At 47.4% G+C, this 12,272-nt stretch overlaps 1 protein-coding gene across 8 annotated transcripts in view; it reads left to right on the forward strand.

Annotated features, from left to right (window-relative positions):
- PAX5 (paired box 5) overlaps positions 1 to 11,881 on the forward strand; it is a 123,735-nt gene extending 111,854 nt beyond the window's left edge. For 6 of the 8 annotated variants that reach the window (XM_041463305.1, XM_041463309.1, XM_041463310.1 and 3 more), the window contains 2 exons: positions 4,353 to 4,439; positions 11,798 to 11,874. In XM_041463305.1, coding sequence (XP_041319239.1) covers positions 4,353 to 4,439; positions 11,798 to 11,874 — 164 coding nt within the window. Of the gene's footprint in view, positions 1 to 4,352; positions 4,440 to 11,797 lie in introns of all 8 variants that reach the window. The other 2 variants (XM_041463306.1, XM_041463304.1) reach the window with 1 other exon arrangement.
- The last annotated feature ends 391 nt before the right edge of the window (positions 11,882 to 12,272 follow it).

Raw genomic sequence — 12,272 nt, forward strand, 5'->3', positions numbered from 1 at the left:
AATTCCCTCAGAGAAGAAAAAAAAAAGGAAAAATCCTAACCTCCAATATTCCTGTTGAGCTATACTGGCTCTGGAGCTTCTGATTCATAAGGTCTTTTGAGACTTAAGTGTTATACTTAGAAGTGGCATATGAAACTCCTTTGCAGACTATTTGCTCAAATTCTGCATTTCAATCCAAAAGTACCATCAGCTGAACAAAAGTGTTTGACTAATCTGCTGCTTTCTGCTGGTGTTGTCACACAGTCCCAGGACTCATGACTGCTGTGCTTCATAGGGCTGCAGCCAGGTACCCTGCATGTTCAGTGATGTACTGCAATAACAGTGGTCAGGCTTTTTCCATCCTGGGAAGTTTCCATGGCCTCTGTCAGAGCTGGCCACGCTTTGAGATCCTTCTGCCTTTCTGCAGGGCAGGAAGTGTTCCTTTACCCTCCTGCCCCATTCCCAGTACTGGTACGTGGATGTGCCTGCACCAACAGTTCTCTAAAGTCACAGCATTATGAAAAACATGGTGATATTTTTTCATTCGTCTCTTCATTCTTGAGATTTTTACACTCATGCTTTTCAGCTTCTCTGCAAATCAGAAAGAAAACTTTCAGGAAGCTTACCTTAAAATCAAGAAGACTGGTGAACATGAGTTGATGGTCCCCAGAGGAACAATGGTGCAGTGGACAGTAGTGTTTTGCAGCAGCAGAAGGTCCATCCAGCACCATCAGACTGTCTATCTCTGACCCATTGTCTCAGGGTGGAATGCATCTCCCGGGGCTTGCCACTGGCTTGTAGCAGCAGTGTTACTGGGAATCAGTCTTTGTTCTTTCTCCTCCTTACCTTTGCTTCTGGGGGGATGATGGAACGGTCTGACCCCTTTTGGGCTAAAGCTGTATGTGGAGTGTAGAGTCAGGTTTGTGGCAAAGAGGTGAGCTAACTCTCACAAGAATCCTTTGTTTTGTGTCTTTGTGTTTCAGCGAGGTGAGAACTACAGAGGAGAAAGCTTACTATTTCACATGAAGGAGGGATGTGTGTGATTCCCACACTTTCCTCATGTAGTGGCAGTCAGTGTGCGCAACATACTGCGCGTGTGTGCATCCTTGGATGGCTGATCCGTGGTGTTTGTTTTTGAATGGGGCGAGGGTTGTCTGCTAAGAAGTGCTGTCAAGAAGTGTAGCTGATGGATGCTGGAATATCTGGTGAAATTTGTGAAGCAGTCATGCAATGTTCATTCATCTACCTCAGTTTCACTTAGGGTTGTACCATTTGTCTGCCCGGGTCTTGTGGTGGTAATAACATGGCTTGAAATTTTCTCCCCCACTTCTCTTTTCCCCCTCCCTTCTTCCATGTTTCTTTCCTCTCATTTTCCTTCTCTCTCTCTCTTGCTCTCTCTCTCTCTCTCTCTCTCTCTTCTTCTTCTTCTCCCCCTTCCCCCCCCTGCCCCCTCCAGCAAGGCTGATGGATATGCAGAGTATGTTAAGAAGCGAGCAATACTGTCACTGAGCTGATGGTGCTCAGTGACTCCTCGGGCTTCTGGCTGGTCTGTACTGCAGGAGCTTGACACCCTGACCACTGAGGCATAAAAAACAGAGAATTGGAAGCTTCAGCCTGACAGGCACTGGAGCATCCCCCAGAGAGGGTCCACGATGTGTGTCTGTGTGTGAGTGTGGGGAGGAGGGCAGTGGGGATGATGGGGGAGGAGGGCAAGACAGGAGAGGACGAAACAATGAAATGTCAGCCCATTCCCACCCACAGCCCTGCTGCAGCAGTGATAAACGTTTGGAAAGTGCTGCTGCCCACTCCATGGCATGCACAGCATCAGCATGGAGTGGACTGTCTGTGCAGCTCCAGGAGAATAGGAGAGGGGAGGGAGAGAGGGATGGAAGGAGGGAGGAAGGGATCAAGGGAAAGAAGGAGAGTGCTGGAGAGCTGAAAATGAGGTGTCGTGTCGTCCAATGGGACAATGCTTCCCCATGAGGGATGAAGCTCTTGCAGACACGAAACAGCTAATTGTAAGCTTTGTTTCAAGCCTGGGGTGCTCCTGGTGCAGGAATGACAGGGCAAGCTTTTCTGTGCACTCTGTGCAAACAGCCCACAACAGAGGTCTACATCTGCTGTCCCGTCCACCCTGTCCCTGGGTCCATGCACTGCACAGGTCTCAGGAAGGATGTGGCGGCAAGATTCACTCCCATCTGCTTTTGTGTATCATGTCAGTCAGGCAGCACAGCTGTTTTGTGCAACTAAAGAAGGACTAAACCATTGAAAATCTCACTTCCCTGTGGAAAGGAATACGTGCAACCCCTGGGGAAGGTAGTGTGTGATAGCCTTCTTGTAGAGCAGGCACCCACAGAATGAAAGGATTTCAGTGTGCCACACATGACAGAATGTGACCAGGACTTCAGGCCAGGGAAACATTGTGACTCTCACAAGTGAAGTTCCCAGACAGCCTGCTGCCTGTTTGCTTTGCAGGCTTGGGCAAATACTCAGAAACACAGGCTGGGCCAGAGACAAGCAGGATGCCCAGGAGCTACAGAAGCAGGAAAAAATAAGGGAGGACTCTGGGTGAGACAGCAGCCTCAATTGTGTTGATGTAGAGGCAGAATGGACCTGAGAGAAGCTGTTGTGTCCTGCAGGAGAGAGATGGATCCCTGTCTGTTGGAAGGCAATGGCTCTTGCCACTGGCTGCAGTATGTCGAGTGGCTCCTAGCATCTCTTTGGGCATTGTCAACTTTGCTATGCCTTACTCTTTTAGAATATGCACTCTAACAGAAGTAACCCTCAAGCTTTGACGTCATCTATCAGCCATAGGGACAGGAGGAAAGAATTGTAGGTACTGTGTACTTCCCTGTGAAGAAAGGTTTGAAACAGCTCCATTTTTCCTGCCTCAGGGTGAAGTAATGCCATTCCTTAGAGGCAATAAGGAAAACCCTACTCTGAGCTTGTGAAGAGTTGTTGGCACAGCAAGATGTGCTAAGTGTGGAAGTGCTTGCTGCTGCACACTTTGGACCTTTCCTCTATGGAAGCTGTGCTGGAGAAAGAGAGTGGTTGCTCCTAGTAAGTGTCATGAGTCCAAAGGGCTGCAGAAAAGAAACAAGGAAGAGATGCTAACAGAGACTTCCTGTAGCACACTAATGATGGGCTGGTCCTGCTGTCAGCACACTCAGTCTGTTCATCTTGTGATGCAGGCAGGGAGGAAGCTTGTTTTCACTGAAGCAGAATCATGTGGAGATCAAGCCATCCTGGACCTGACCCTATGTTTTGGTGACCAGAGTATCATCCCCTCTTCCCTGGCACCGGTATGCCAGCAAATGGCCTAAACCATGGGCACTCACTGGCCAGGAGACTCAGATGTGGTTTCCAGGTTGGGTCTTTAGATTGTATGGGACAGGGGTGCTGAGCCTGAGGTGCTCAGGACTCATTGTCAGGGGTCCACTGCCTAGCTGCGATTATGGGTATGGAGTCATGGCTATGCCAATGCCAAGGACCAAAGTAGGCAAAGGTCATGACAAGCATCTGCTGTGGCCTGTCAGCCCTCAAATCTTGCCTTAGGAAACACCCTTTCTCCGGCTGTGCTGTGCTGTGCTTGTATATATTTACATGTGGGAGAGGGAGAAGGGAAGGAGGAGCAAAGAGAGAGAGGAGGAAATCTGTAATTCAAGGAACATTTCCTAATAAAACAGCAGCAGTGTTGGCATTTGTGTGGTGGAGGGGCCAGGTCAGAGCCCCATGGTGCAAGGCTCTATTCTGAAGAGCTTGCCGCTGAAGTATGAAGCAGGTGACATGTGAAGAGAACAAGAAGATGGGAAGAATGGGAGCTGATGAGGAGATAAATAGCCATAGTTTTTCAAGTCTTTTTTGTGCCTTTGTCTGGAGGGTTCAAATCTATCTAAAACTGAAGCAAACATCCCTCTCCTTGGGTTACAGTGTTGGAGAAATATCTGGGACCATGACATGTTTTCCATGAAGCGTATCCCATATCTATTGGATCATCTTCTCCTGCAGACTGTATCTGGACAGGCCTGTCCTTGTATTGTGCCTCTCACCTGAGTCCTGTAGGGCTGGAGAGGCAAAGGCCAGCCCCATCAGTGTGTCCCAGAGGCTGCTCCATCTCTCCTTATTTCCTTGCTCCTGCAGCAAATTTAAGAGGCCTGGGCTGCAGCACAAAAAAGACACGTAAGCGATGTTTGCACCCATTTACTTAATAATTGATTTCATACTCCCCTTTCTCAAGGCAGAGTGTCCACCAGTGCTTTTACTGTGGCTGTCAGTGGAGCAGAGCACACACTGGAGAGCCCCTTTAGCTCAGAATGGTAACTATCATCTCAAATCAAATGACCTTTTATTCTGTCTTTGTCTCTTTAACTTAGGGAGTGAGTTTTCTGGGAGCCCATACAGCCACCCACAATATTCAACATACAACGACTCCTGGAGGTTTCCCAACCCTGGACTCCTAGGTAAGTGATCACTCCTGTCATGAGACATCAGTGTAAGGTGTGCAGTGTTTGTCCAACCCTGGGGTGGGCAGAATGTGTGTCCCAGCTTATCCTCAGTTGTGTTTAGACCCAGAATGGGACTGCAGGTCCCATTGGAGTGCATGATTGCTCTTGGTTCACTTTGCCAACAAGAAGACCTGGTCCAAATGTCTTGTCTTCCTGCTTCTGATAAAAATCCTTCCAGAGACATAGGGTATTGCTGGAAAGCAGAATCACCATGTTTTTTGAGGGTAAGGGACCCTGTTCAGACAAAACTTGTGCTGCCAGTTTGCTTGCAGCCAATTGTAAGCTCCACTGCTTCCTATGACATTGCTGCTTGCTTGTGCGTGTGCTTTGCATTTCTCCCTGATCTCGTGTTGTGTTTGCTTCCCAGTTGTGTGTATGCCCACTCCATCTCTCCTCAGCAAGGGACCACTGGTACAGCCTCACTGATGCCAGCATGGTCCTTATGAGCAATGGGAGGCAGAAGCCCTGTAACTCCTGCAGGATCATGGCCCTCATGTGAAGGATAAACATAATCCATTTTACACCCCGTCAAAAGCTGGCCCACTTTGACCTTATATACATGTAGCATGCAGTAATTAGAATTTTTCCCTGCATAATTTGCATGGATGAGGTAAGTAAAATACCAATTAATTGTCATCTCTCAACACAGGAGTAGCATGCCTTAGAGATTTCCAGATTTATGGATGACAGGGCTGTTATATGTGACCTCCAGCAGCGAAATAATTTTGAATTTTTGTCATACTTTTTTCATCCAGTTTCTTTGTTTTAAGTAATTGAGTCCCCATGTAATTGAACCACCCAGGCTGTATTCATCATGGTTCTTGTCCTTAAACAAATCCTTCGGGAGCAATAGACAGCCTCTGCCTCTCATGCCATGGTGCTGGTATAATGCTGTTATTTGCTGTGCCACATTTAAGGGTTTGTTAGCGCTTCCATCATAAATCAACAGACAGATCTTCAGCTAATATGAATGGGCATAGCTGCACAAAGCCAGGGGAGTCCCCGTGCTTAAACCCACTGTTTCCATGGCCACAGCCAGTGGTGCTGCCAGAATTTTGGTTGAGCAGCATGGGGAAGATGCTTTTGCCAGAGGCAAGAGCACACACCATGCTTTCTTCATTTCTCATTTTGCAATTCCTTTTGAATCAGGAAAAGTGCTTCAGAAATGCTCTGCATCATGGATAGGCCTGGGAAGCCAGGTTTTGTGTAAAACAACAACAAAAAGCTTTAAAAAATATTTTCCTTCTGAAGTGTTAAAGAAATTGGCATGACACTAAAAGTAAATGACAACCAGCTCTCATCCTGCTCTTCTGCATGAAGACAGGACTTCTGGAGAGGCTCCTGGGCTGTTTACTATGTTCCTGCCTGTGGATATCCACCTCCATTAGAAGGGTTTGTGCCCTATCTGGAGCCATCCCAAAGCTATTCCTGAGCAACCCCACAGGCGTGGGCAGTGACCCTTCCATTCTGTCAGCAGTAGGTTGCAGCCATGGCCTGCTCAGCTCTTTATTTGGGGTGATGGACCTGTACCAGCTCTGACCATGCTGTCCATGGTGCTGGGCAAGGTGGGTCCCTGTGATGCCCTGAAGATGCTGACGATGGGTAGGTCTGGGTCAGCAGAAGGCTTTATACAGAGGCTAGTCATGAGACAACTGCTTGCTGCCAGGACCTTTTATCTGTACCATATCCTTTTTTCTACATTCATCCTCTTTTTCTCATTTCCTTTTTGGATCATACACTTTGGGGGCAAATTCCGACTCATCTGTGACATATGAGCAGTTATGGGATAGTGTGCTCCTTACAGCAAAGCTCATTCTCTGGCTGGAGGGGATTTCTTCATCAGCATTTACTCAGCAGCATGCTGTGAACATGTGTTTAAATGAGGCAAGGGCAAAAAGAATCAGAGGCTATCATATTTTTCCAGAAACTGTAGCTTTCTTGAAATTGGGATGTTTCATGCTATAATGTAAATGCTGTGGGGTTTTTTTTCTGTTGGAAAATGTAAAATATGTAATCTGGTCTTCCTTATTTTTGTCCTCTTCAATATACTTTGTTTCGGCATTAAAAAAAAAAAAAAAAAAAGAAAAAGGAAAAAAAAGAATGTGAATTTTTGTTCTGCAGCAAGTCCTAAAGTCCTAAAGATGAACTTACCATTTCAGTTCAATTTCAGTTCAGTCTGGTTGCAGAACTGGGATGTGGGGGCTGGAGTTTCCTAGAGAGGAAATCCCATGTCTGACCATGGGTCCAAGTACAGTGGTATGATCTGATCAAGAATGTGTCTGCAATCAACCACAGTCTATGGGTCAGATGTCTCTTGTGCCTTACAGAGATCCCTCTTACCCACAGCTCTACCTTTGTCACTGGAAGCCTGATCCTACAATCCCTTCTCCCTAGTGCCTGCTCATCCTACTGGTAGTTTAGGGCAAGTAGGAGTCTGTGGCAGGGCCTTTAAACCTGCCCCAAGTCTCCCTGCACACCCAGAAGGTGCTGTGTGATGAGCCTGGGCACACGCAGTGGAGAATAGGTTAATTTGAACTATATCCAGGATGCTTCCACTCCTCTCAGGAGTATACGTGAGTGCATTTAGTAATTCTCTCCTGAGAACAAGCTCTGGCAGTATCGGCCTCAGAGCAGAAACCTTGACAAAATTAATCAGGACTGGTACATTGCCTGACACAGTTTGTTTTACAAAGTCCTGCTCCTTTCACTGAGATGAAAGTGTAATACTGTAAGCACTTAGCAGCACCTACGTTCAATTAATTCCCTGTGCTGGCAAGGAAGAATTGCACCACAGCAATCACACAAGTCTGAGACCTGTGAAAGAGGAGCTAAAATGAGAAATGCCATGATTTGCAAGTGGAGGAAAGGATACTTGGATTGAAAAAATATATTTGGGGGAGAGTAAAGAGAGAGAGGATGACAATAGTGAGAAAGCTTTGGTTTTTAGTCCCCAGTCTTTGTTCTGTATGTGTGGAGCAGCAAGGAGGGGTGTGAGGTGGTGTCTTCAGGGGACAGTAGAACCATATTCATGTAGACAGTAGGAATTGGTTGTCTGGCCCCAGCAGAACACCAGCTACTCACCATTACCTTGCTGTCTGCTCTGCTCTTGCTTTGATGCTTCTCACCTCTGCACCAGATACCAAGCCTCTTCTGCCTCAGCTGTCGTGAAACCAGTGCAGGTGACTGTGCTCCCTCCTCTCTGGGGCAGTCCCAAATTCTGTGCCCCATGGCTCCTGGGGAAGAGCAAACAAGCAAGCCATGGTCCTTTAGAATGGTCAGCAGAAGCCGGGGCAGAAGAAGTCAGTTATATGCTGCAGCTTTGCAGTGACTTCATGCTCTTGCGTCTTGCATCACCCTGGTGGCACCCACACCCCTTTTGGTGTCAGAGAGATGACCGGCTTTGCTGTGGGGAATGACTTGGTCCCACCTCAACCACAGCAAGAGTGAGGACAGTCCCCAAGTTGCTGGAGGAATGTGCTGGGAAGAGGACATAAACCCTGGCCACTTGTGTGCTCTGGCTTAGTGGTTCAAGTAGGTATCTCCATCTCAAAGCCAGGCAAAGAGTTGAGGAAAGGAACATATTATTCCTTTCTTTTTTTTTGCCCATATTTTCCTGCAAATGACCTGCAAGCAGTACAGTGCAGGGATGCACATGGAGGCACATGCATGAATGCATGAGAGGCAAACATGCATGTCTAGGGCTCAGGCTGTTGGCACATACTGGTGCACACTAGTGTAGGACCAGCTCAACATGTGCATGCTAAGGGCAGATAACAGCAACACTGTCTAATGAAGAAAAGAAAGTCAGTTTTTGTTGGCTTGTAGCATTTGGCTCAATCCTGCTCATCTGTTTAATGCAGTGTCCCTGCTCACACGCAGATGTGATCCCTGTGAGCTGGTTGGGATGGTTTGCCTGCACCATTGCTGTGCCATGTCTGCCAGTTCTGGCAAGGCATCATGCAAGGACAGGGCTTGGAGCCTCTCAATTAGGATTACATTCAATCCTCTGTGGGATTCTGTGGAAAGATTAGAGAACAAGTAGGCACTAGAAATGACTGTGTCAGGAAAGAAATTGATGATAGTATGAATTAGAAAGGAAAAATGACAGAAGGATGGACTAGTCTGTTCTGGATGGGGGCATGGTGACAGGAAGAGTGAGTGATTTCATTTTTCACTTTAAATACAAGCTTATTTGATTGCACAGCTGAAAGGCAAACTGGCAAAATCTAACTTGAGAGAAATGTAAGGCCTTTGGAAAGCATGGGAGAAATATTGGGCTTTTTGTAGCTGCATTGAGTCAGAACAGATGTGGAGGAAGATGGAGTGTGAAAACAAAGGCTCTGACCCCCAAAAGACCCCATTTACCCCAAAACTCAGAAAGCATTGTATCCAGCTCTGGTGGGACCCACACACTGCTCCATGAGTCAAGGTGAAATTGTTTGGTGCCACTGGATTCCTGCCGTGTGTTTTTTACCCCTCTGCCTGAGCTGAGCTGCCATAGCTAGCACTGGTGCTGGTGCCAGTGGGGACTGGAATCTCTGATGACCACCATCACTGCCTGCTTCACACTGAGCTCCTGGTGCTGTGATGGGTGAGGACAGCAGTTCCACCTGGCTCTTCACTGGCCTTTGAGCTGTTTTACCTCAAGGTACTGCCTGCCATGATCCCCAGGGATGTCTGTGCAGCTGGATTGGCCATGAGGGGACATGAGCCAGAAAACTGGGCACCCCCAAGAGGGCAGCTCCCGAAGAACATCCTCAAAACCCCAGCTGGACATGGCAAGCACATTTCAAGGTCTGATCAGCTTTTAACTTTTGCCTTTGCTCATTCAAGAGTGGCCAATTCGACCAGGGAAGTTTTCTCTGCTTTCAATGGCTTGAGTTTGGCTGGGATACAAAGTATACAGCATTTAATTTTAGGCTACTCATGAGAATGGTTTGCACTGTTCTTGTGAAGCTTTCCAGTATTCTCCAGGAAATATAGCTCCTGAGGCTGGGGCTCCTTAACCTGATGTCAGTTACCTGGAAGAAGGCTATCTGTCCAGCCCAGGATAGCAGTTGTGGTGCCCTCAACAGATAACACAAGACTGCACTAGTGTAAACATAAGTGGAATGATAACCTGATGAAGAGATCTTCTTTAACATCATTGACTATGGCTTAAAATTTTTTACTTTTAATAAAAAAAGAGGTCAGATTGGCTCCTGTCTAGGAGTTTGTATACAGGCATCTTTGCAAGTGTTTATCCTGGCCAGTGATTTCGCGGACTCTCTTGAATTACTCTTGTGTATGGTAAAACTATCTTCCTAGTCAGCTAGGACCACACTCCTGAAGATTGCTTTACTTTGTTTAAACCCTTTGCAGTGGTTTTGTCTGATTTTGGATGTCTGGGTCAGTAAGGATGAACTGAGGACAAAGCGGACCCATATACTGTGTACAAGCTCCTGTTTTGCCATAGCACTGTGCAGAAGACACATTCCAGTAGCCAAAGTCCTCTGTTTCTGACCCCTCAGGGTTCCAGAAGCAGAGTGCCACATGCTGTGGTAGGATACTGATCATGATGAAGTTTTCTTCTCTGACCAACTGTACTGAGCAGCTCCTTGCACATACTGGGCAAGAGCAAATGCTGCCTCTGTGCTCTGTTTTTTTGATGCATCAGCTTGTGCTCCCTTGGAAATGAAAAGCTGGAGAGTGATGATGAAACCTGAGCTGATCTCCTGATGTGGCAGTCTGAACAAAAGCAGTCTAGAAGGAACAGCTGGACTTGCCTGTCAGATTGAGCCTGTTGGACCCACAGCAGTGGGGTAGCCCTGCATTTTGCTAATGGTCAACAGCAACTTTCCTGAGCTTCCTCTTAAGATCTGGCTGTGTGATTCTTACTCTGTGCCTGGGCTTCTGAACCAGCAGCCCTCAAGTAATCACTCAGGTAATTTTGGAGTGAACAGCAAAGTGTTTCTCAGGAGGTTGTACAATAAGAGGAGATGGCAGGAGGCTCTTCAGCCTCCCAGAGGGGAAGGCTTTTGGCTTAGCTTAGAGCATGTTACCAACAGCACCAGGCATGCCAGCTGGGTTCCCCTTCAAGTCCGGAGGGTTTGCAGGGCCATGGTGGAATAGAATAACTGGTGTACCAGAATAGCTGGTGTGCTCAGTCTATGCCTAGGGGCTGGGCAACCATTGGACCTGCAGGATTTGCTAGAGTCTAGGATGGGAATTGAACAACCAAACAATGCACCTTTGGCTTCACTGCCACTGATGCTTTCCTAAGGGGTCCACAGTCCCCAGTAATGTGGTGGTATCACCTTTTCCTGGTGAGGCCAGCTCCTCTGTGCCACTGAAACAGCAGAAGTCACTGCCTCTGCAGCAAATAATATCCAGGGCTCTGAAGACCCTTGGCAGTGTCTGATAGATTGCTGTCCCATGTGTGTTGAAGGCAGGGAGCTTAGGATGGAAGGCAGCTCTCAGACAGGGCCACTTATGAAAGCAAACCCTACAGCCCTTAGTACTCCAGAGCTGTTACTTGCATTGGCTCATTGTTGCTCATCCAAACCTCCCTGAGGGTCTCAGATGCATGTGGCTGAGTACAAGTCCTTCCAGAGAGGTTCTTCTGCACTGTGATATGCCTCACATCCCATGCATGTGAAGCTGGTGAGTTGCAGACCAAACTGGTAGCACACTGAAGAGAGAAAACTCCCTTCTTAGGATGGATTGGAGTTGCTTTCATTGCAGGTGTGCTTGGAAAGTTTCTTAAAACTGGTGCAGGCTGGACAGATTGGTATCTCTCTGGATACCAGTCAAAGACTCTTCCTCATTCAAACAAACAGTCCGTGTTCCTGGTGATCCTTGCATAATCATCCTATCCACCAGTGCTTAGCCCTGCAGGACACAGAATTTTCACCAGTATTTTTCAGGCCTTTTCTTGGTAAACCAGTGCTTTCATTGAAATACTTTGAATGATTTGGGGTTCAACCTCCTCCTTTTAAAAGGAGGGGGGAAAATAAAAGAAGTCAGAGTATGTTAATGTGTTGGTGTTGGAATATCTTGACTTCATGTTCTGAAAAATAATTAACTTCATTTTGTGAAGTAAATGAAGTTGATGTTTTGAGTGAAGGAATGGAAGAAGGTATCAAATGGCAAGCAGCAATGCAGAGCAATGGTAGCCTCCTTCTCATGCAGAATGCATGAATGCAATTTTCATTCTATTTACCCAGCCTTTACCGAAGCTTTGGCTGGAGTGCTCTCTGACACCCATTGTCAGAACACTGCAAGCTGGCACCTCTCCACCTTTGTCCTCCTCACAGTGGTTTCATCTCTCACAGGCTCCCCCTACTACTACAGCGCTACAGCCCGTGGAGCAGCCGCGCCAGCTGCTGCTGCTGCCTACGACCGCCACTGACGCCGGAGCTCAGGGCATCAGCACTGACAGCACACACGTCTGGGACAGCCGTCACGAGTCGTCTTGCTGCCACCATGCCAGCCACTCCAAAAGGGAAGGAGAAAGTACCTAGTAGGAACATGATCATTGAAATTTTGCTCTCAAAAGCTTGTTGAACTGATTATCATATTCTTAAATCTGGTTGGGTCCTGAATCAAACAGAGAAGCAGGAGGAAGTGGTACTCCTGAAGCTCTGTGTGGTCAAAAAAGTGTGGTAGCTTCATGTTCTTTGCAGCCGGCTGGCTACTGCTTTAATCGCCTGCGGGTGCCATGGCTGTATCTGGGGATAAGGAAGAGTTGTGAGCAGCTCCCCTTGGGGCAGCTCCCTCTTGCTGCACACTGAAACAGGCTGTGAGACT

The sequence above is a fragment of the Pyrgilauda ruficollis genome, unplaced genomic scaffold, assembly GCF_017590135.1.
Source record: "Pyrgilauda ruficollis isolate IOZ18807 unplaced genomic scaffold, ASM1759013v1 scaffold164, whole genome shotgun sequence".
NCBI lineage: Eukaryota > Metazoa > Chordata > Aves > Passeriformes > Passeridae > Pyrgilauda > Pyrgilauda ruficollis.